The sequence below is a fragment of the Colossoma macropomum genome, unplaced genomic scaffold (genome assembly GCF_904425465.1).
Source record: "Colossoma macropomum unplaced genomic scaffold, Colossoma_macropomum, whole genome shotgun sequence".
In the NCBI taxonomy this organism is placed as follows: domain Eukaryota; kingdom Metazoa; phylum Chordata; class Actinopteri; order Characiformes; family Serrasalmidae; genus Colossoma; species Colossoma macropomum.
Window position 1 is genome coordinate 21,959,683 of NW_023494785.1, and position 24,882 is coordinate 21,984,564.

General features: G+C 41.2%; 1 protein-coding gene across 5 annotated transcripts in view; it reads left to right on the forward strand.

The window, feature by feature from the left end:
* Positions 1 to 24,882, forward strand: part of phactr4b (phosphatase and actin regulator 4b) — a 40,271-nt gene that overhangs the window by 13,801 nt on the left and 1,588 nt on the right. The window contains exons 1-13 of one of the 5 annotated variants that reach the window (XM_036587094.1): positions 2,011 to 2,311; positions 11,130 to 11,300; positions 12,106 to 12,186; positions 12,892 to 13,338; positions 15,743 to 16,153; positions 18,446 to 18,571; positions 20,063 to 20,579; positions 21,365 to 21,699; positions 23,160 to 23,340; positions 23,473 to 23,528; positions 24,148 to 24,209; positions 24,552 to 24,689; positions 24,794 to 24,870. In XM_036587094.1, the coding sequence (XP_036442987.1) occupies positions 2,257 to 2,311; positions 11,130 to 11,300; positions 12,106 to 12,186; positions 12,892 to 13,338; positions 15,743 to 16,153; positions 18,446 to 18,571; positions 20,063 to 20,579; positions 21,365 to 21,699; positions 23,160 to 23,340; positions 23,473 to 23,528; positions 24,148 to 24,209; positions 24,552 to 24,689; positions 24,794 to 24,870 (2,657 nt within the window). In that variant the 5' untranslated portion in view covers positions 2,011 to 2,256. Of the gene's footprint in view, positions 1 to 2,010; positions 2,312 to 6,972; positions 8,112 to 11,129; positions 11,301 to 12,105; positions 12,187 to 12,891; positions 13,339 to 15,742; positions 16,154 to 18,445; positions 18,572 to 20,062; positions 20,580 to 21,364; positions 21,700 to 23,159; positions 23,341 to 23,472; positions 23,529 to 24,147; positions 24,210 to 24,551; positions 24,690 to 24,793; positions 24,871 to 24,882 lie in introns of those variants that run through there. The other 4 variants (XM_036587103.1, XM_036587111.1, XM_036587118.1 and 1 more) reach the window with 4 other exon arrangements.

Consider the following 24,882-nt stretch of genomic DNA (forward strand, 5'->3'; position numbering starts at 1 on the left):
CTGAATCACTGAAGTGGAGGCTTTTAGAGGGAATGAGACGTATTTTGCTTGTAAGCCAGCCCCCTTTCAACAATGTTAGTGTGTCATGTGCTCATGTTATAAAGCCACACATGTTCATACCCATTTTCCTCTAATGGACTCTGCAGGATAACCTATGGGGCAGAAGACTGGTTGTATCTTTTAGAAGAGATTTTTATGAGTTAAAGGGAACACTAAATGTGGACCAGATAAAACAGAACTATGAACATTTTTGTGGTCAGGGATTGGAATGTCATCTGTAAGAGCAAGACACAAAGAATATTTCAGTGCAGATTTTGAAAAGGAATTTTTTTGTAGGTTAGGATGATGTACTGTTATCATGATAAATTACATCGTGATAAGCTTTCCGACCATATTGTGAGTGTCATCAGTAATAAAAGAGCACTAACATCAGCATTTTTCATTAAAAAGAGATTTAGCCAGGACTCCTGAGTGGCATAGCTGTCTAAGGTTTTGCCCTGTTGTTGAGAGGATGAGGGGTTTGAGAGGGCATAATTGGTCCTATTATATTAGATGTAGTGATGTATGTGAAATGTTGAATAAAAAATGTGCTGCTTGTTTTTAGCTTGTATGTTTATAAATTATAATTTTTCCATGAGGGCAGTGCTTATGAACTATTTTTTAAATCAGAAGCAGAAACTGCTCCGTTTGAGTACAGCTAACAATCGCATTGGTTAGAAGTGCGGTTATCGAATGTCACGCAAATGATGACAGTAGGGGCATGTAGCTGTCCGTTCGAAGCTTTTGCCGCATCTGTTCTGGTATAAAGCAAACTTGCTTTGGCCTAATTAGTCAGTGATCAGAGTACAGAGCAGACTATCTTAGTAAACAACAGCATGGATCATAACTAATTTAACTATGACATACAGTATACATAATAATTATATGTATGAATTTGTTCATTCTGAAGGTTATAGCTAAATGGATTACATCTAAATATTGAGTGATGTCATTGCTTTATTGTGTTCTATTCCGCATTAAAGCTGGGACATATGACAGTATTATTTGTTATTGTGATAAATTACGTCAAATATGTCACACTATGCTTTTCTGAGCATATTGTGAATATTTTCAGTACCTAAACACTTCCCAACATCACTTAGTCCTGTTTAATTGGATTTATGGCAGCACAGTGTGTGTGGATTCATAGTTTTTGATAGTATTTTTTTTTAAATATGGCACTACTTGTTCTGTTCCAACTTATTAGTAAATAGACATTGTGTAGCGTGAAAATTTCTTGAAGTATCCCACCTCTAGCCTGCATGCATGATGACTGATGGAATGGTACTTTTTGACAACTTTATGTCTTATTTCACGTGAAAAAATATTTGGTGGGTTATGAAACAAACACTACCCTTCATGGGTCCTGGCATTAGCAAAGTGTGGGAATCCCAGGGCTAGATGATAGGTGGGCAAGGTAAAACATTTTTCCCCACCCACTGGTAAAGGGTGGTTCAACCAAAAATCAGAGGAAGTGGATGGCAGCCAAACATCATTACATTTCAGGAAAGCAAGAATTTTGTCTTTAAAATCATATATTATGAATCGTGTTCAATGTGATCACTGTGAGCTGATGAGGTAAAAATATGTGTTTATCAGGTTGACTAATGAAACAACATTTAAATAAAAGAACCTTTATGCTGCAGCTGGGACCTGAGGCATACAAAAAAACCTCAGTTGTTTTTTCTAGCAGTCTCGGTATGAATCACTCCTCGTATTGTTCACCATATCGTTCTAATTAAGTGTCTCTTGGTCTTCCACCCGGGTAGCCCCTTAATCTCTTTCCTTGGCCTTCTGTTTCACTCTCTCTTTCTCTCACACATGCTCGAACGTTGCACTTTGACCCTGACTCTCTGGAATGATAGGCATCCATCTGTAGTTGCGCTACATGCTTATTTATAAAGTCAGGGAGTGAGAGAGAAAGGGTGGGAGGGAGGGTCAGCGTAAAGGAAAGGGGTGGGGAGTAGCGGAGGGAGGAGTGGAAGGCGCCAGGAGAGAAGAAGGGAGGTAATGTTGGCGAGAGAGTCACTGAGAGAGGGTGAGAGCCGTAAAGATCAGCGGGCAGAGAGAGAGGGAGCGTGAGAAGACGAAGGAAGCTGGCAGTAAAGAGGCCCTTTAACTGGAGATCCAGGGCAAGCCAGAGTGGAGCAGGTGGGCCCTGTTGTTGTCCAGTAAGGAGGGCAGTACAGCATACCTAGGCCCTTTAGGGCCACGAGCATGGGACAGAGCCTCTCTCTGGAGACTGCATCTCAGGACTCCAGCACACACACCGGTGAGTCACATGCGCTTAGTCGCTGAGGTAACAAAACCTTGTAACTTTTAAAGGAGAAAGAGGAAACATCTTTAATGTATGCTAATGTAACAAGATTTTTGCTGCTGTTGTAGGAATATCTTGTATATAGGAAACACTAACTTCAGTTGTGTTCCGTTGTGTGTTTCTTTCAGTGAAAGAAAACGTCTTTAACACCTGTAACTGTAAGAATTACACTTGAAAGATGTGCTTTTCAGTTTTTCTATTACTGTGTTAGTTGTGACATGTCCTACAATGTGAAGAACAGCTGTCAAAAAAAAAAAATCAATATAAACAAGGGGAGGAAAGTGAGGTTTTCATACGAACTCAATGATGTACACCATCTGAGGTTATAAGTAGCTGGAACTGCTGCAGGAGTCCATTGTTTTCTGTGAGGAGTAAAATAGAATCAGAACATGGCCTGTGTGAAATCTCTACTACAGAGACTCTCATTCTGTCTGCATGAAAGCAATCAGATGACAGTTCTAAATCTGGATGCATCAAGCTAAATGGAGACTCTACATGTAAAAACAGACTATTAAAACATACACAAGTGCTGAGGAGGACTGTCTCTTCGTAGTACTTCTGCACTATGCTGTTGGACTGGCTCCAGTCCTGTCCCTTTAAGCAGTGGTTTTCTTTCTTATGAGCTCTTATCTCTGAAGCTTTCAACCTCTAAAAGTCTGACCTTCATGGTGTTTCTAGAATCACCAGATGTTACTACTTTTCTTGCTTCAGCACTGAAAACACTTATTTTGGCTCTGAGGAGTATTCATGTCCAAGAATTGTTTGGTGCTGGAGTTCCTGCTATTGTGATTCTCCAGTCATTTCCAAACAATCTGGGTTTTCTTGCGTTCACTTACATTTTCTTGATTACATGTCAAGGAAACTGATTTGCAATGGTTAAAGCATCCTTTAGTGTTTGTGTTTGTTTGCAGAGACACAGATTTAAATGTTGACTTCATCTTCTTGCTGTTTTTCCTTTTTTCATGCAGAATGATGACTGAACTAATTAGAGAAGATCATTTCTTTGCTGTGCAATTTGTGTTGCTATCACAGCTATTTTTATAACTCTGTAAAGTGGAAAGATTCTTCAAATCATTTCCAGTAACCACAGTAACAGTGTTTATATAAACAAGTATGTTTTGGATTCAGATTGATGTTCAGATTTTCACTGAGATGTTGCATGTGAGGCCTAACAGTCTTGCTTCAATTGTTTTATGTTTGCCATTAAGGCAGTGAATGATGCATACATATGACCTAACCCCATGTGTATTCCACACTGAGTTTCTTTTTGAACTGATCAGAGGCTTGTCTCACAAAGCAGGATTTCTTGCTTAGCCAGCTAACTTTTAAAACGTTGTTCAATCCAACCTCGAATTTTCACAGCTGCTATCTAGCTACCCCTTTGTAACATTTGCAGCAATTGTGAAAAATGCTGCTTTTTAGCGGAGGAACAAAAAAAAAACATTCTACATAAATATGAACACTATAAAGCATTTTAAAGCAATTAAACCTGGATTGATAGAGAATGTTTTTGGAGTAGACTTCAAATGTGTTTTGCTAGTGTTGAAATTTGCTTCTTACCATTACATCACATCCTCTCCTCCCTGATAGATTGGGATCCTTCTCCTTTACCAACTAAAACATAGTTTATTTATGGAGAAAAGCCTCAAACCCGAATCACAATGATCACTGAAGTGTTTTTCCTCAGTCTGGAGGGAGAAAGAGACGTCATCAGTGGCAGAGACAAAGCACAGCTGAGGGTCTCTTTCTGCGAGCAGGACTCTATTAGGCCCCTAATGCTCCTCAGCCAACTGACCAGCCAAACAGTACGGCTAGGTTTCGTCTCACAATACAGGACTCTTTGTTTCTTCAGCAGCCTCTCCTCAGGCTTTGCCCTCACTATCGCTGGATTCACTTACGGCTACTTTTCTGTAACACAAAATGTCATGTTTCTGGATGCTTTACGAAACACTTATCAGTGCCTACAACAATGCATTACAGTGGAGCTAAGCTATGAAGATGACCGCTTATGTAGCCTTGGCCTTAAGTTATTGTTTTTCTCGGGGTAACTTTGCTGAGTTGTAGAATAGACTAATGGTTTAAGTAGCAGCGCTACTGGACATGTGATGATGTTTAACATCACACTTGCACACTAGCAGTGTGTTCTGAGTGGGCCTGGCAGTGTGGCTGGTTAGGGGAGGGGTTGTTGAGTGCAATCACGAGAGGGAAGAGGAGAGGGAGGGTGGTGTTCCTCATGAGTTCTCCCACCGGAGCCACGCTTACATAACCATACAAGCTGCTCCAGGCTTCATGCCTGCCTCTAAACCAATGATACAGCTATCTTCTCTCTCCTCCCTTAAACAAACAGCATTCGCACCTGATTCTTCTGCCCTGGGGCTGTATGTGCACACAGCCCCCGCGCTGTTTTCGTTTTGATTTACATATTAGGGCTACACAATACAGACCAAATACCATATTGCAATTATATTGCAGCATATGGCACTTGTGATATGCCTTCCAATTTACCAAAAGCACAACCTTTTTAGGTTAACCTTTGATGTGACAAGTTAATGACTGGCCTGTGTTATTTTTGATTGAGGTCGTTGATTAGGGGCACTGGGGCTTTGCCCTACTTGTAACCGTACAGAAAAATAAGACAGATAATGTTATTTGGAAAAATATAAATGTTTTCCTATGAATAACATAATTTGGGTTAATATGTATATGTAAATGTGTAATAATAATAATAAAAATACATGTGTAAATATGTAACAAAAAAAAAAAATTGCTGGCCACCGGTCACAGCACACTGTAAGGGGTCAGATTCCAAACACTTGATCAAATTCAATGCACTTCTTGGATTAGTCAATCGGCAACACAGAAAAATACGGGATGCTGGAGAAGACACCTTTGACCAATTAAGTGGCCGTTATTGTTTTTTGGAGCTCTTTCATTCATGTCATCACGTCCGTTTTCCTATGAGTTTTGGGTGATTCCAAGAGCAAAGTCTGCTCAAACTCTCTGGCACACTTGGACAGACCTACAGCCCTGTGGACTTTCTCAGTGACGTGCACGTTAAGTCTGCATGTCTGCAGATCTGGACAAGACTGGAGATTTAGACTGGGCAATTAAGTTGATCAAAGTAACTACACTTCAGCTATGTTATGAATGATCACAGGCAAAAAGCACCAAGGGCGATGGAAGAGTGGTGCTTAATAGGACAAGGAAGAAGAGTCCAATATGAGCCTTGGCCACTGTATTTGAGTGATGAATAATGATTTGCCCTATCCCCCCTCCCCATAGTGAAGCAACTCTACACTGCTGGTTTTAACCAAAATGATTAATGTTTATCAGATGACATGAATGCTGTGATTCATCTAAATGCCCGATGAACCACACAAGCACACAATAAAATATTCAGTGATTTGGTTAGAAGCTCATTTGCATATTGCAAGCTTATGTGATACCATTATTGAGAATGCTGATATTGAAGCAATATGGACAGTACAGAGGCCTTGCTGCTAGAGCGTTGCTTTATGGTTTGCTGTGCTGGGTTGAGCCTTTGCTATCTTTTTCATAGCTAATTTTATGATGTGTTCCACTGTATCTAGTACACAAGACCCTATGTAGAGAAGAGAAGAGGAGGAGGCTTTCAGTAAGCTGTGTGGTGGCCTGCACAGAGTTCATGGATAATTGTGGCCAGCTCTGTCTCTATGTGGAAGACAGAGGAATTCTGTTTTGCATGTGTGAAAGCTGGCTGGGAATGGTTTTCTGGCTTGTTTGGATGTTATTGGGTATGGCTCTATTTAAAGCTTGATTGCTGTTGAAATGGGCCCTAAAACTTTAAACTAACTGTTTTTTAAGGCTAATATAGAGAAGCTGGTGATGTGTCACAACTTACAGCCTACCGTCCTCCACTGAGAGTGTGTGGTTCTGTCATTATAGCAGTATTGGAGCTTTTGTTTTAAGTTGCACCGATATGGGAATTGTGGACCGATGCTGATGATAGCTCTTTGGTGATCTGAGATTTTTGTTTCTTTCTGCTGATATGTAAACATGTATAAAATTTATAAATTGGTACTAAACCTGGTACTAAATCTGGATTAGCATTGCAGAGAAATATAACATTTATTTGTATAGGGTTATCAATGAAATAAAGTGAATGAACTACAGAGATTTTTAGGACAGTACCCCAGGTTCACCTAAACATTCTTCACTTATGTAGTACAGCAAATACAGCTTCAAATATTCAAATATTGCTTTGAAATAGCTTTAAACAGCAATCAGATGCTGACGTTTTATTTTTAAGGCCTTATTTGCTGTTACAGATATGATGCTGATATTTCGGTGCTATAATGGCAAATATACGTATGACATGCACTTACTGCAGTGCACTGAATCAGGATAACTTGTTAAATGACTGTGTTATTTTTACACATCTGTTCTAATATGTTTTCCACTTCACACTCATGTGCTTAGTGGGTGGGAGTCCTCTCTGTCAACCCCCTCCCTCCCCCCACCTCGCTCAGGATCAGGGTGGAGTACAGTTTCCTCCCTCTGTTTCCCAGGCCTCACCCCCTCCTCTCCTGCTGCTGTGCCTGATCCAGTCAGTTTCTCTGCCATTCGCACAGCCCTAGCCCTAGTACAGGATGTGAAGTCTGCTCACGCCTCGCTCAAACGAACATTTTCATCAACACAGTGTGCCGTCTGCAGCTGTCTCTTCCAGATCTGCTTTCTCCTGTTCTGTCAGCCCAGAGCTGTGAGCAATGCTGGGTCTATTAAGGTCCAGCATCCGCAAACGATGAGCTCAGCAAGCTCAAACTCCGCTGGCTGGCTGGTTAAAGTCTTCAGGACTGCACTGTTTGGCTTTTCTTTCTCCAGAGGCCAGAGGACTGGGACTCATGTACTGTCGCATTCTCTATTCTTGTTGATGGATGGCTGCTCGGTGGCTAGTTTGTCTCAGCTCTATCCTCGGCTCAGATTTGGATGGCTGCCTGTGTGAAGCTGGTGTACCGTTTGTGTCCTGTGCGTGTGATGGGCTTGTCGGAACTGTGGCTTTAGTGACAAGACTTTCTGTTCTAAGTTTCTTATGAATGTGTGCCTTGAGTAGGGCTGTCTCAGTTGCTCGATTAACTTATTTGCTCAATTTGGGAAAAGAAAATCCATGATATAGCATTCAACTTCTCAGTGACTTGGCAATGAATAATTTGCATGATGATAATGCCTGTTTTTAGATTCTTCTGCTGGTCTGTCTTATAGTAAGAAATAGAGCTTGAAAGACTTTTCACATAATATTTATATGATATATGTGCATTTACTTTTGCTGGGTAGTGCTTTTATAAAGTTCCTTTACAAAAGCTTCCTAATCTATTTTTTTCCAGTAAAGTATTTTGATTTTTTTTGAAAGGCTGTATTGTTCAGTCTGTTTTTTTATTGTTTGATCCTACTCGATTACCAGCAAAATCAGTAGTGACAGCCCTAATCTTGGGCATGAGATCATTTCTATTCCTCACAAAGACAAGAATGAAAATGGTGATAAAATGATAAAAAATGATACCTGCAATGCCGGAATGTTTTTTTGGAACTAGAAGATTATAGTTGGTCTTGCCTCAAGGATCCAGCTGTCTTTTTGGAAATTTTCTCACACCTCTGCAGTTTCCTCCAGGCTCTCCCGTTCAGGGGGCGTACAGTAGGGAGGTGGGGGCCAAGTTGAGGACACCTCAGCTCCCCATGGCCTGCTGCCTCCACACCCGTCGCCATGGCAGCTGGAGACCAGGTAGCACTACTCTCCCACTCACTGTATTGTAGCCTCTGTCAGGGTGGGGGCTGCCTTGCTGATTCAGACTGCTGTTAAACCAGGCACTGTGCGTCTGAGCTCATACTTGGCTTGTCTGTAATATTTCTTTTTTTTTGGATCTCCAGAAACAGGAAGTGCAGGAGGGGGGCAATTCTAATTTCCAGCTGTAGGTCTTGTTACAGGAAGTAGAGAGGGCAGCAGGTCTAATATCAGTCATTAGGAGTGAATGTATGGCCCTGAGGGGTTTGCTGAAAAGAACAGTAACAGGAAATCTACCCACAGATATCATGGTTACTTGATTTATAGAATAAAAAAATTATTAAATAAGTCACCTTCTTGATGAATTAACATTAATCAATTAATTGATTAAACACATTAAGCAATGTCAAGAAGGCAGATTGTACTGTTACAGTTTTAGGTAGATTGTGATAAATGGCATTATCATGTTAAAGGTCCCAAAGCGTACATTTTTATTGTACTTTTGTACCCATTTTAAGGGTGGGTGATATGATGATATCGTTGTCATGATAAATTGTTGCAATACACTTTTCTGAGCATATCGTGGATAGCGACAGTACTCAAAGAGAACTGGCTAACTACGCTTCATTACAAAGTGAGCAAAATTGGATTTAGTGAAATGTAGTATGTATAGGTGTAGGTTTAGGTTTATTATTATTATTGTTGTTGCTGTTGTTATATTTTATTATATGTAGTACTACAGGTTCTATTTTATGTCAATCTTATTGAATCTCAGGGAAAAAAAATATTGTGATGTATATTGTGTATTGTTAAAATATACTGAAGTGCTATAATGTTATAATGTTATCACCATATTGCCCAGTCCTAGCTTATTTATATGCGAGTTTCTGTGCCAAAAACAGTCAAAATTCATTTTCAATCAGAATTCAATAGACTGTTTGCATGTTTAAGGCTGATATATGTTAAGTGAAAAAGCAAAGTGAATGAGCGGAGCTAAAGTGTTGTAGGCTAAGTGGTTGGTTTTTGTGACATCACAAAAACAGTGGATTCAAAACAGGCTGTTTTTGCAGCTTAGTTTCCATATGGACAGTATGGACTGAAAAGTGAACGTTACGTTTAGAAACTTTGTTTAGACAAACAATGTTTAGATGCTACATCAAACTCATTTATTTATAGAAAAAAGGAAGATGTATTATTTATGGGCCTTTTAGTGTAAGAAGAAATCACAACATCATGTTGCTCTCCTCTCTAATACCACTACAGTTGTGTCTGGTGGGACCAGATCAGGTATTGGCCTGCTTAGAGAGAGTGTGTTGTCTGTTGTGGGTCAGGAGAGCAGCTGGCTGCTGGGCTGGAATTTGCCTGGCATGTTATGGGAACTTCTTTGCAGAGAAGCAGCACTGTCGCCAGGACATCCTGTGTTTGCTGCGCTGGATGTTAAGCTACTGCCAGTGCTAATGCTAAATGAAAAATATTTTGTTTCATTGGGAAGAGCTGAATCAGCTGAATCAAACTACAGTGTTATCAGAGGCAAGATTAACAATGCATTGTCTGATGTAAAGATGCCAGACTGCTGAATAGAGTTTGAAATGTAGATTTGTGTCAATTGTATAAGTCTATCTCAGTCACAAGGGTGCTTACATAGCTGTGAAGCTAATACTTGGCCTAGGAGTGCCTTAACACAGTGATTCATGGTGTAATAAATGCCTTTTTTTGCATGCATGAGTGAAGCATTCTTCATGAGGTCAGGCAAAAACTGCTTTATCTTTTTTGCCATGGGTGCATTGAACATACATGTACTTATGTTTATTATAATAATTCTTACTTATATTCATTACTACTATGGATAATTATTAAATATAAATTTTATATTCCGTTGGCTAAACATCAATACTGTTCTGTAGCTGTTCCGTGGTTGCTGTTAATCCTTTTAGGTGCCCAGTGAATTATGTCTTGAAATGGCTTTACTTACTTTTTAACTTATTTCGCTTGTAGCTCATTGAAATAAGAGAAGGAATTACTTAACTTTCCATCAATAGCACATTTGTCTAACAATACCGTGTCTATAAGAACCTATGAACACATGTTACAATGCATTCATACTAGTGTTTAAACCAAAAGTCCAGCCCTGACAACACCTGTGGTGAGAAATGAAGTATTGGAAATACCATAGCGTTAATAAATTTACTTGTCTCACTTTGCTTTACATTTCTATTACATTTATAACCATGTTTATAATGCCTTATAAATGCATTATAACATGTTATGAATGTGTTTATAGGTGCTCATAGACATGGTATTCATAGAAATATTTTCAAAAGTTATATTAAAGTCTTGTTTTGTGGAAAGAACTGGGTCAAAAAAGAATGCAAATGCTATTCATTAGATAACTATATAATTAATAATGTAATGTAATTTAAGTAATCAAGGTGATGTCTGGTCCAGGTATGTGTTTAAAAAACACAATATATTGAACATATCCCATGTTGGCCGATTGGTACCTCAGAACACCAGCTAATGAGTGGTTGTGAACCCATTGGCAGTCTTGTCTTCAGAGGAATGCGAGCTGCTCATGAAGTGTGGCAGCCACTGGCTGAGGGATGACTGAGGCTCTGTGCAGGGGTCTGTTTGCCTTCAGCTTCATCTGCCAGGAAACACAGTGCTGAAGAGTTTAAAGCAGCAGTCATTCTGATGAACCTTAGGTACTCTGTAAAACGCAGTGAAGCTGCACATCACATGTTGTTTGTATGTGTTGTATGTGTGTACGGAAGATCACATTCACATCAGTGAGTACAGCTGCTCATTAGCCATTTATGTGCCTGAAGACGTATGTCTTGTTGTGTATGACTGAGATGTACAATCTTCCATGATGTCACAACGTTTTACATAATTAGTTTAAATACATGCTTACAACTCAAGTTAGAGCCATTGATCTACAACACTCCGTTCCACTTAACCAAAAACCCTGCCTGTTTTTGTCATCCAGGCCTTAACTCTGCTCCCCCGCTTTCCTTCCAGATGATGAAGGCGACCACCAGCACAATACCACAGGGAGTGAGGGCGGCAATACGGGGGAAGGCACCCCTCCGCCCAAGCGCAAGGGCAAGTTCTCTACCCTGGGCAAGATTTTCAAACCCTGGAAATGGAGGAAGAAGAAAAGCAGTGAGAAGTTTAAGGAAACTTCAGAAGGTGTTTATTTTTTTTGCCTTATGAGTCCTTACAGTCTAATTGTTCAAGTTATTGTGTTCCTGCGCTTGCTCTTCCTTAAAGTTATGAAAGCTGAGATTATATATATATTTTTATATATATATAGATAGATAGATAGATAGATAGATGTGTGTGTGTGTGTGTGTGTGTAATATATATATTAGAAGATTTATAATAAGCCGTATTTGTAAGCCGTAAGCTGTTTTTCTGTACTTTCGTTTTGTAATACATGTCCATGCCCAGCCTAAAAAACAATAATGGGCCTCAGTAACAGTTGGCCGTAAGCTAACTTAACACAGCGTTTATCATTTTAACAAGAAGTAATTTTGGACTATTAAAGAGTGATTTGTTAAACTTGTAATAAGAAGTACCAAACCATGTCAGGAGCACACTTTCACCAGTTTAAGCACGCTTCTCTGAGACATTACCTCATCACCTATTGTAAGTGTCTCCTCAGGATGTAGGTTGGGGTTAAGATCAATATTTGCTGCACCTTTCTCTGCAAATACTGAAAACACCCTTAGATGGTGTGCATGTGGCATATATACACACATTCCCTAGCAGTTGGCCTTGTTGGGGTGCAGTTGGTGTTGGTACGCAGTGCCGTGTTTTTACCAAACATATGTAGCCCAGCGTAACCTAAATGTTCTACTATTTTGCAGTACTTCTTTTCCCAAACAATACTTTAAACTATTATCTGTGATTCACAAACTTTTCCTCACAACCATAATCTCAGTAGTAGTTCGAAGTTTATAGTTGACGCTTATGTGCTAAATTTTCCCCACAGTTCTGGAAAGAAAGATGTCGATGAGAAGGCCAAGGCAGGAGCTGATAGAGCAGGGAGTGCTAAAAGAGCTTCCTGAGAACGGTAGGAAAGCCTGTGCGCTGTCTGTTTTGTATATGTATTTGTTCTGTATGCTTTGTGCATGCTAAATGATTCATGTAGATGAATAAAATGTATATGTATATGTGATGTCCCTTGATCTGAGTTACGTCCTATACATCCATTCACCTGCTGTCCAGCTATTTCCTCTAGACTCATAACAATCGGTAACAATAGGTCATAACAATCACAGCTCTCCCTATACACTCACGAGCCTGGAGGGTATGAGATAAATTCAGCAGATTTTGAGACGGATGAAGAAAGGAAATTCAATTTGGTGCTTTTTTGACAATTTAACTTCATATTTTGAGAGGAAAATGACATGCCGTTTTTCTTGAGTTGTGAAAAGTGGAGCAAATTGTACCCTGCAGCAAAAAGCTTTGAAAGTCATGCACTGTGTGCTGTGGAGGCCCATTTTTCTGAGAGGTGTTCTGAAACATGCAAACCTGCTCTTGTTCACTGCCCCTGGCTGATTTGTAGCTTCAAAAGCCTTCTCCACTTTTCTCTAACCTGATTTAAAAAGATCAATCTTGATATCTATCTAAACTCTTTTGGGGCCCTCAGAGATGTATGTATAGTGATGATACTCCTAGATGCAATTGTTAATTAATGCTTGGATGTTCTTTGCAAAGTTCCTCATCATTACCTTTTATATGTGTGTGTCTGAGTATTCTTTGTTTGTTGTGACAGAAGTAGATGAAGCTCATGGCCCTAAGCTGCCCTATGTGAAAAATGGCCACACTCTGCCTGTAGGAGGCAGCAGCGGAAGCGGGAGTCGAGGGCTTGAGCCCGTTCGGTCCCCGGCCGAGTCAGACCTCAGAGTAAACCAGGCCTGGCTGCCCCAGCCTGAGGAGCGCAGGGGTCGTGTCCCCTCCGACGGCGAGCGTCGTGGAGTGCTGGGCATTCGACCCACCAGCCACGATGAGTGTAGGAGAGGTGGCCGGTCTGGCGGGGAGGAGTGGAAAACCAACCTGGCCTGGCAGATGGACGAGAACCGCCGTGGAGGCAGAGCAGACGAGAAAAGACCTGGCCTGATCAAAGCCCCGTCTGAGGACGGCCGAAGGACACGCCCCGAGCCAGAGTGGAAGCCTACCCTTCCCCGCCACTCTTCAGCTGAGGAGGGCAGAGGAAGACGAGGTGAGTCGGCTGAAAATTTTATAGAACGTCATTTAATTAATTTATTACATCTGAAATCAGCTAATAAACTCTCAAACTGCTGTTTTGTATCTAACAGTATGAGGTGAAATCTAATGCAACTGATGATTTCTTTCTGCTAAAGCATTAGCATAATTTTGTTTATCTGCCTCTGGCATCTTGTATGTGGTAAACTTTAGAATAGGGAAAGAACTGATCTCTACAGCCTTTGGCCCTCCAGGGCTTGACACCCCTCGTTTTGATCTTCGGCTCCTGCTCACCTGCTGTTGCACACGTTTCCTCCAGTGCTTCCTCCTCCTCTCCTGGCCTTGCTGGAGAGGAGGGCGGCTGTGCTCCCTTGGGTCCTGCTCCAGCTAAGATTCTTATTTAGGAACAGGGGAGGGACAGCTCAGCTTTATTCTCTTTTCCTCCTAATTAACACGCTGCTGTCGATTCAACTTAAACCTCTTTAGAACAAGCACCTTCCTTTTAGCCACAAACCTCCATTGGGCATAAATTTGCTGCTCCACCAGGACTAATTGTCCATTATAAGTTTAAATAGTTGTGTCAGTACTTCAATATTGACCTTAGCTATTAACCAAAGAAAATAGTGATAGTTAAATAGGGATAGTTAAAGAGTTTAAATTTTGTTTCATTTCATTTTCTCTCTTCCCTGTGGCTGGCTCTCTTCTTTACTTTTCTGACCCACTCCCTTCTGCTGCCTGTGCCTTGGTGTGATAAAGCGGCTGTAAATAACCCTGAGCTTAAAACATCAGCTTTGAAGAATGGAGAGAGACTAACGGGGGAGGGGGCGAGGGATAGAGACAGAGGGAGGTAATTATGGCAGCCTGTTTATCTCCCATGGCGGCTGATGAGCTGATTAAGAAAAGCACACAGACAAGCGGCATGGGAATGATAACACAACTCAGCAACACAGCTCAAACATCCTCGCAGGATAGATGAGAAGAACTTAGATTTCTGTGTTTGATGCTGACGACTGTGACTTTGATTTAATCATTTAGGAAATTCTTTATTGGCTAGCACGTCACTGAAATTCAACATGAATAACTTCCAGGGTAATCACTAACAACTACGCGTGTAAAAATGCATCAGTGTATCGTGATACATTGATCTGGAGGTGACAAATCCTCTGTATCAAACTTATTGAACTTATATTTTTATATAATTAATTCTCAGGCTGTTTTTGAACATAGAAGCACAAAAATCTGGTGTCTTGATGTCTTGGTCCCCTTGTGTCTGTTTATTATGTATATACGTCTACTGAAAGAATCAATGCTTAAGTCATATTTGTCTATTCAGTGTTTAAAAAAAATTTAAATCACATCAAACCATAGTGAAATTTCCAAAATAATCATAATAATTGCTAAATAAATTGAGTTATTGTGAGGTCAAAGATTTAGCAGTGCTATCAGATATTAGTGGATGGTATGTCCAAAACTATATAAAGACAGAAAGATTAAAATTTGTTAATTTTTTGGTTTATATTACGTGTGTGTGTGTGTGTGTGTGTGTGTGTGTGTGTGTGTGTGTGTGTGTGTATGGCATACACACACACATGCAGTGGAGCCCAAAAGTCAAACACCAAATGGAAATACACACCACGTGAAAATAAATATCAGCAAGTTTTATAGTGTTGAGAAATGTAAAACATTTTTTTTTTCAAATTTTCTCAAATTGTCCTGCTGATAGTATCATTTGTAATGAAAAACCTTTTTATTCCATTAGAAAGCAAAATAAAAGCATTTTCACCAGCGATCTCTGACTGAACATACTTTTATTGTGAAAAATAATAGAAACAGAGCTGATCAAACTGTAGATAAATGTGAGTATTGTCTTCTAACCCTAAACCTAACAAGATAAAAGTCATATACATGTAAGCACACAGCAGCTTCTCTTGGCCAGACAAAATGGTGCCAAATGTTGTTTGATGTCCAGATGTTACAAGTTGTTTGTCTTATACGTGTGTCCTATACACTTTTGCTTACATCTGCGACTGCCAAACACAGAGTTTGGTGAATATTATAAGTCATTCTTACTATTAGTAGCAGCTGAGAAGCAGTTTAATGCAACGTCCAGGTCCAGAGACTGCGGCATCACCTGATGCAGCTGAAGGAGAGTGGCGGCGATGCAGGCAGTGTGAGAGGAAACAGATACGTGGCTGAAGGTGTTTGTATGTTTCCTTGCCATCAGACTGGACGACAGACTGTAACTGAGTACACAGTGGCAAAACAGGATAACCTTAACATGTTTTGCACTGTTTTTAAGTTGTACCAAAGCTTATTTGTGGCATAACAGTGTAAAAGACTTTTTACTGGTATATCGCTCTCAATTACTGTCATACTTAAGCCATAAGATTCTGTCATGGTGTTTCTTTGTGTTGTCACAGAATCAGACGGCGGTCACTATGTTCCGGACTCAGAGGCTTTAAGGGACACTCTGCGAGAACCGTTGCCTCCCAAGCAGTCCATTATGCCGCCCAAATGGCTGATGAGCTCCACCCCAGAGCCTGGCATGGAGGGCTCCCCCCGCACGCCCGTTCACAGCCCCGCCATCTCTTTCTCTTCCTCTTCCGCTTCCTCCAGCTCACCCCCATCCTCAGCAACCAGTGCAGCTGGCAAGCCTCTACGGACTGCTTCGTCTGCTGGGGCTAACACGCAGGCCTCCAGCGGAGCGCACTTCACCCCCTCCTCTGTACATTCATCCTCCTCTGTGGGCACGGCCCCAACCCAGCCGGTCAAGCAGCCCCCACTGCCCCCACCCAAGCCAGTGAACCGCACCACCAACCCTGCAATGCTGGGTGAGTGCTTGCTGCCTTTCTGGAGTGACCCTCAAAAGGCTTAGAGCAGATTTTGTGCGTACTGCATTATGGCTGGTTGTTAGGTAGATCCTTCAAAGGAAATGTTCTCAATAGAAGCCACAGACCTCAGTAGACACTATACATATCCCCATCCTGGCGTTCCAGGCTTTTCAAGTGTGATAGGGCATCTTTAATGAGATGAGTCTCAAGCACATCTCTTCCCTGGCATCCCTCTGTTCTAGTGCAGCATTTTCTCTAATGACTCTGGGCTTGGCAGGAAGCTTTCTACTGCAGTGCTGCAGTGTTTTTGTTGTTGTTTGGTGTTTTCTTCCACTATGGGGGTGCTGAACATTTTTGGGCCACAAGTTCAGTTTGTAATCTAAGTTGTGGGACATGTATGTCAAAATACTTAGAGTTCCATGTGCAAATTGTATGTTATGTCAAGTTTGTTTGTGATGGAACTGCCTAAATGATCATATCATAATTTAGGCAGGCCTCCATTTTTGGGGCACTTGCTTGATTCTCATATTTGTCATATTCAGAGCTTAGACTCGGCTTAAAATGTTTGTGTTGAGGCATATATTCATACAATTAATGATCAACATGATATATGTCGAAATATGTACGGTACACAGTTACGAAGTGTACTCACGTGCTTGTCATCCATGTCTTTGAAAGGTTTGTGAACATATATTCTAAAAGATAAAACATGCATCAATATGTGTGCAGAAAGGCTGCATAAATGGCCAAGGTTAAGGAAGTTTCGTGTCTGAGCAAGAGTTGCTGTGATTGTTAATGCTCTTTGATCCAAAAATGCAGTGAAAAAGCTGTTTTCATTCACGCTATAATCGTTTTTAGATTTGACACTTGCTACAAATTATCCCCAGGAAAGAAAAGCCATGTTTGACCCAGTTAGAGTCCTTACATAATGCAGTCAACTCTTTTTCCTTTTTTCCTGAGGAGCACAATAACTGGATAATTAACCTCTTCCAGGTGTCCTGGTATGAAAGGATGGAATGAATTGCTCCAGACAACCATACTCTTAACCACGTCCAGAAGGGTGGACTATTATATACTTTGAAAGCAGCACACTCCCTGTTCCCAGTAATCATTTAAAGTTTATAGTATGGATTCAGTGTCCGTTCACTGAGCTCTTAGTATGCAGCTTTTCAGTTCCATGAGGGCTGCACAAGTCTGATTAAAAATTGACTAAAGAGATTGTGCCATCTGCTACCAAACCAAATGCAACTTGCTGAGTGAGGACAAGTTGGTACAAAATAATGATACACAATACATTCCTGTCAAGGAATGAAATTATGCATTGTTTTGGTATTTTCTGGAAACATACAAAACTGCCCTGAACTCATCAAGTTTTTCTCCTTTATACCAAGCATAGTCAATTGGTCAAGATTATTGGTGTTCCAGCTTTGATCTTATATTTTTGCACTGGAGCAACAAAGCTGATACAATGAAAAATCATTCAAACTGATTTTTCATTACAGTGGATAGATTTCTATTGCTTTTTATCTACATTTGCCTCATAGCTCTAGTACAAAACTCAAGAATCAAACTTTAGACACCAAACACGTCTTGGCTGATCGACAACATTCGGGGTAGGGAGAAAAATTTGTAAATTTGACCTCTCTGTGAACTATTCACTATATATGTTTTTCAAATAATACTTTAATTAAAACTTTTGGGAATAATATATTGTTGTGCAATTCATGACAATCAGAGTTAGAGATTTTACCATTGATGCATGCTTTATTGTGTCTTGCATAGGAGCTGTTCCAGATGATTGTAAGCTTTGCTGAATGTAGAGAGAACATGTCTCCATACTGCCTCCTGCAGGTCACTTTTTGAAGTATCTGAACAGGAGAGCTGTATAAGCACGTTGGACTAGTATAGAGATTTGGACTGCTGGATAACAATGGTCCTGTGTTTTCCGCTGAGCTTGAGAGGATTTCGAATTTGCTTTTCAAAGGAGATTTTACAAGTGACAAGCTCTTGAGTAGTAATAACACTTATATAAACTAGTATTTGCTTGGCTCCTTCATTGCTGTAAACCTAATTACAGTACAGTGAGCCACCTTCTTAAATTAAGCGCTTTGTTTAGTCAAAAGTAACTTAATTCTTCATCACATTTTACCACTTACGCTCATCATCAGCTACAGTCTTTACACAAGGCCCTTTTCAGAATTCTATTAAGGTCTATGTTGGTCATATGCAAGTGGGTTAGTACCCAGTGGCTGGTGTTTTGACCCCTTCGGGATGGTTTCTTACCCTTGCCAGCCTCCACCCTGCACGGGGGCGACCCCTTTCCCCTCTACTGGTCCTGTTGGAAGCGCGAGGGCGACTATGATGTGTACCTGTCCCTGCCTGTGTACCTGTGCCGGCGGGCAGGAGGCGTGCGCGCAGGTAACACCAAGGCCACGCCTGTCACCACGGCAACGCCACCTCGTCTGTCATGTCGTCCGTCTGCTCAGTGTGTGCTGGCATCATCTTCCTCACCTTGGCCACCGCATGCTCTTAGCCTGGCTGAGATGCTGGACTACCATGCAGTGGCTACAGTGCCCCATTTTTCTTTTCGGTCTATTTTTCTTCTCCTCTCTCTCTGTTCCTCTGTCACTCCCTGTTTTGCGCTCTCTCTCTTTTTTCCGCGCTCCTGCTAAGCTGCATGTCTATGGCACTAAATTAGCAGTAAGCGCCACAGTGTTAACAGTATGTATTAAATGGCATGCAGCATTGTGAGAAGGCCTGTCGCCCTATCGGACTTGCCAGCACAGCAGGAGTGCTTCATTTGCTCTGGAGCAGAAGCAGTAAAACAGCAACTGTGACAGCTAATCCACACACATCTGCTTCAATAAGATTAGAGCAAACAGCAAAGAAGTCTAATCTAATGCATTGCATGCTGAAAGGCCATAGGTCACTCAGATTAGGCTGCATAGGATCTAAAACCTCTGTTTTAAATCTGATTTCAGATCTGTTTATTTCAATGCAGTGCTCTGCTTGACTGCGATTACTGACACTAAGTTCAGCTGTGCAGATGTTTGAAAGAGACGCATGCTGTTACTGTATTAAGGCTAGAATCTCTGGCTGTGGCTTTTTGTGTTAGACAACTGTACTGAGTTTATCAGTACATGGAGCATGTTTAGCGTTGTGTCTATGGCAGTTGAATGTGAAGTTTGTCCAACTACATGGACATGTACAGTATGTGAAAGTTACAGGATTGAGTTTCTTTTCCTGTTTTTAAGCATTTCTACTCATGTTGTATTATACGCAATGTTAGTTTTTAAAATGTGTATCATTTAAAAAAATTGCCTTAGCCAATCTATTTGGGGTTCAATGTTAGGAGGCTTTTAAAAAATGAAACTCATGGTTTTAAGATTCAGACAAGGTAAAGTGGCAACCTTGACGTGTAATACTGTAGCATAGTTGCTTAGGATGGGATGGGTAGCAGGTTTTATTGAGATAAAATCAGTATGATTACATTGGGTGTAAAAAAAACACAGTCACAGGTGTTTTAAATAAAAAGTCAGTATTTTGGAGTTAATAGCCTACTGCTATAGCCTCCTCCAAAGCACTTGCCAGGAGAACACACAACAGTAGCAGTCTTAGAGATAATTTCGTATTTCTTTAAACCATGTTATTTTTTGTTTTAAAAACTTTAAAAAGGTAAATAAAAAGTTGATCCACAATATTCAGTACATCTAGTGAGAGATTCTAATGTGTATTATTGTTGACGGTCACGGATATCACGGATCACGGATATCACAAAAGAAAATTTCTATGCCACCCCATCCCTGTTCATAACCTTAACATGTAGAAATGAGTGTTTAAAAAAAAAAAAAAAAAAACAGCTGTAAATCTTTGCTTGATAGTGGCTCATTACCCTCCCTCCTTCTCCAGCTGAATTTGCCCAGATGACAGGAGGCACTAACCTAGTGCCAGCCAAGCCTTCTCCACCCATGCCTCCGAAGAGAACCACACCGGTCACCAAACGCAACACTGAGGACTCCAACTTGCCCATCTCCTCTCTGCCCTCCATGTTGTCACCTGAGGACAGAGCCAACATCCCAGGGGGCTTCCCACTGCCCCCACCTCCCCCGTCCCCACCTCTGCCAACACACATTCCACCCTCCCCTCCCCGAGGCCACACCCACCACCTTCTGCATCAACACTCCTACCCCCATCCTTTGCCCCAACCGCTACCTGTCCATTTTGACCCCCCAAGCCCACTGGAGGAACCACCTGCCCGTCAAGCCCCAGTGCCCCTACACATCATGATCCAACGGGCACTGACCAGCCCTGGACCGGCGCTCCCTCACCCGGACGGCTCCCAGCGTGCCCACTCGCTGCTGTTTGAGACGCCTCCAGAATACCAGGGAGCCCGCCCGCTGCCCGTCACCATTCAGCCGCTTAAAGTGTGAGTGTCCAGCACCACTGTCTTGTGCTATAGCCAACACAGTTGTAGAAACAAGCCTGCAGAACATTCAGGTGACATTGGGTTCATGTGCTAAAAATAAATAAATAAATGTTACATTTTTCCCTAATGCTGAACCAGGTAGATTTTTGTGTGCAGCATTTGGTTCGCAGTTTTATTATTTAGATATCATTTGGCTAATCAAGCAATCACACCTTTGCTTTCTGCCATTTCCTCTCACTTCCTTGCTTTCCTCTTGTGTGATAAAACAAAATAGAAGCTATTCTGCCCCTTACCGTGTCCTGTAGTGTATTGCGGTCTGTTGAAATGACCATGTGCATCATATGAGCATTATAGAGCACCATAGATTAGTTGTGTTTTAGTTACTTTTGTCCATAAAGGACACAACAACTATTTTACTTTGTTGACTCACCATTTCAGCCCCAGGCAAAACAGTGTTTCAGTCCCAGTATTTCCCTGCGACTTTAATCAGTATGTTATCTAACTTTGCATTTATTGTTGTGGCTTTTACCAGGAACACTTTAACATCCATCTCAATAACATGTAATTATTGATTGCATAATTGTTGACTTACATTGGAATCAAATGTGACTGTTTGCAATACACTGACTGTCTTAGCCTTGCCAATGTAAATGAATGCCTAGCCAATTCACTAGTCGACAAAACCACATATTGAGATTGAATTTAGCCAGTTATTTAATTTGGTGTGATTTCACAGATGAACTCTTGTGTCCCATTGACTAACTTGTCTGTTTTTCTCTTCTCAGAGGTGAAGATGACTACTCAGATGAGGAAGAAGAAGAAGAGGAGGAGGAAGAGGAGGAGGAGGAAGAAGAAGAAGAAGAGGAGGAGGAGGAAGAGGACGAAGACGAGCCTTCTCCTGAACACTTGCCTCTCCCTCAGACTCAGCCAGAGCTGGAGCCACGCAGCCGCAGGTGTCTGGTGGGAGAACTGAGTGTCAGCATGATCCCGGAGGGACCCGACAGCAGTGAGGGAGAGGAGGGAGAGGAAGACCAGCACGCTGAAGAGAGCGACTCGGACGGGCCCGTGCTCTACAAGGAGGATGAATCGGATGAAGATGAAGAGGATGACAGTCCTCCAAGTATGTGAACAGCAGGGATCTAAACCTCTGACCTCACAAAGATTTTCTATGATTGAGAGTCTTTAACAGCTATCACAAAATATTTAATTATTTCTTTAAGTTCAAAGTGGCTGTATTTGTATTGTAGTTGTAGACATTGTGTTCCCTGGTTCCTGTCACTACCATTTGAAAGAAATCAGTGTTTTTTCCTAAGTGAAATTATCTACAATGAACTATTTCACATCAACGATAGAAATTTTTAAAAATCTATGGAATTTCCCCTTAAGGTGAGCCTTCTGTGGATGCTGATTGCAGTCCCTGAATACCCTGAACCATGATTTCATGGATTGAAATTATAACATAACTTTTTTAGTTTAGCTTATGAATAGTAGATCACTTTCTAAAAGGACAGGTTTTCTGCTTGTACATATCAATAGCTTGCTAGTACAGCTTTAGCAGTGTTGCTGCTTAGCAACAGGAAGACACGCAACCAGAAGCAGTGTTCAGTAAGAGGGTATGAACCCCCTTAAGGGATTCAGACTAGTGGTCAGCTGATGATGGGGTGAAAGCTTACAGTTCCTAACATTGCTAAACTGATTACTACCTTTATATCAGTACATTGCAACTTAATGATGCATTTCACACCGCTAGTGAATAGTGCTTGCTCCAGTTCCGCCTCTTGCCAGATAGATCTCTGAGCCATGTGGCGCAGTAGGACTCCAGGGGTGATTAAGAGTTAATGTGAGTTCACTGAGCACAGGAGGCAGTCTTTGCTGATCAAATGATTTGTTTGCACATCACTGATTTGGGGTGTGTGTATGTTATATTTGTGTCCCTAAATAAGAATATTTTGATTCATTAGCAATGCAGCGTTATAGCATTTGCCATGTGTATGTATGCATACACACCGATGAGCCAAAACATTATGACCACCTGCTTAATATGCTGACCCACCAAGGCATGAACTCTGCAAGACCTAAAGGTGCCCGGTGGTATCCGGCGGCAAGATGTTAGCAGCGGATCCTTTGTAAATTGTCTTGTAAGTTGTGAAATGGAGCCACCATGGACTGGACTTGTTCCATCTCATCCCACAGATGCTTGTACCATCACTTCCCCGAGTAAACGCCACACATGCACCTGACTGTCTATGTGATATATATATAAAAAAACAGGAATTATTGAGCTATGAGAATCGACTGATGTAATATGAATCAGACCTTGTCATGCACCGTTGTTAAGAGATATTTAGCTTCGTACTTCATCTGTTAGTGGTCAGAATGGCTCATAGTGTGTGTACATATTTATGTGTGTGTGTGTTTTATTTTGTTTATATATACATATACACACGTGTGTGTGTGTGTGTGTATGTCCTGCTTTTGACTCTGCTTCTCTCTCTCTCTCTCTCTCTCTCTCTCTCTCTCTGTGTGTGTGTGTGTGTGTGTGTGTGTGTGTGTGTGTGTGTGTGTGTGTGTTTTGTGCAGGTGCTTTGGCCAGCAGGGTGAAGAGGAAGGACACTTTGGCTCTGAAGCTGAGCAGTCGGCCCTCGGCCCCAGACAGGCAGGCTCCTGAGAGGCAGGCCAGAGTGGAGCACACAGGCCTTTCCTGGCAGAGCAAGGAGCAGTGGGAGGCCATCCGCACACAGATTGGCACAGCACTCACACGGTACACACACACATATGCTCAGTATGCTCATTCATTACTAATTCACACCTTAATGTATATTGAAAGAGAGTGATTTGGCAAAATGTCTTCCTAATTTGAAACATAGTAAGTATAACTTCTGCTTGTCTGTAGACGACTGAGCCAGAGGCCCACTGCTGAGGAGCTGGAACAGAGGAACATTTTACAGCGTAAGCATTTTCCTTATCATCGTTTTGCCAGTCTAATGCTCTGTGCTCTATGCAACCAAGCTTAAATGTCTCCCTTTAATCACATATCAGGGCTGTACTTAAACTTCCTGAGCAGGTAGCAGCAGTGCTGGAAAAGTTGTGAGTTTTGAAGCACAAATAAAAATGTTGTAGCATGATGGAAAAAAATCAATAATACTTCTGAAGGAAAATATTCCCAATAAGTGGGACAGTATATCTTAACAGTGATAAAACAGAAGCAGTGTGTAAAAGGAATTTTAATAATAATTGCTAATTTTTTGTGAAATGTGCAGGTAATTCAAAATAATTTTTTCCTGCAGGGGGTTGCTATTAGCACTCAGGTAGGTTTTGTGTGCATCACTGAGAGAGGAAACCCACACCAGCAATATTCATTCTAAAAAGGATCTAAGTTAAAGATAGAAAAGGCAGTAGAGTAAAATTTTAGACTATGGCTCGCTTCAAATGTTTTGGCCCAAAACGAAACAACTTTTGAATACTTTGTATGTTGGGTAACCCTCTGTTTACAGACATCTAAATTTGTACTATAGCATTTAAAATGGTAGTTGTTGTGCCCTGCAAATCATTTTTCATTTTTCTCCAGCCAAGAATGAAGCAGATCGTCAGGCGGAGGTTCGGGAAATCAAACGCAGGCTCACCAGAAAGGTAAAACTCAAGATGTCTGCTTTGTTTTAATATGACACTGTACATTAATGATGTGTTTATAATTGCAGTTCTTATAAAACTCATGCAGTATTCACCTGAATCTTTTCAAGTTTATGATCTTCTAGGTTTAGCCAGTCATTTAGAGATTCAGAGCATTTCTGTCTTCTGTTAAAACCCAGGCAAAGTTCCAAAGCTAAATCATGTTCACTTAACTCTGAACAGCGTCATTTTCCCACTTTATTAAAAGCAAAGTAGATACTTGTAAACCATGGGATTGTGTGATTTATCCAGTTCTACAATAAGTAACTTGTGTTTTAAGGTAACATTTTGTCCCCTTTTCAGTTAAGTCAGAGGCCCACAGTTGCTGAGCTACAGGCCAGAAAAATCCTGCGCTTCCACGAGTATGTGGAGGTCACACTCGCTCAAGACTACGACCGCCGTGCTGACAAGCCATGGACCAAACTCACACCTGCCGATAAGGTAAAGTTTCAGCTTTCTTGCTGCTTCAGCTGGTTTACAAATCCAACTGTTTGACCTATCAACACTTCTGTGTTTTGCTTCCTAACCGTATGGTTTCTACCTAGGCTGCGATCCGAAAGGAGCTCAATGAATTCAAGAGCTCTGAGATGGAAGTTCATGAAGAGAGTAGGATTTATACGAGGTAAACAATGCA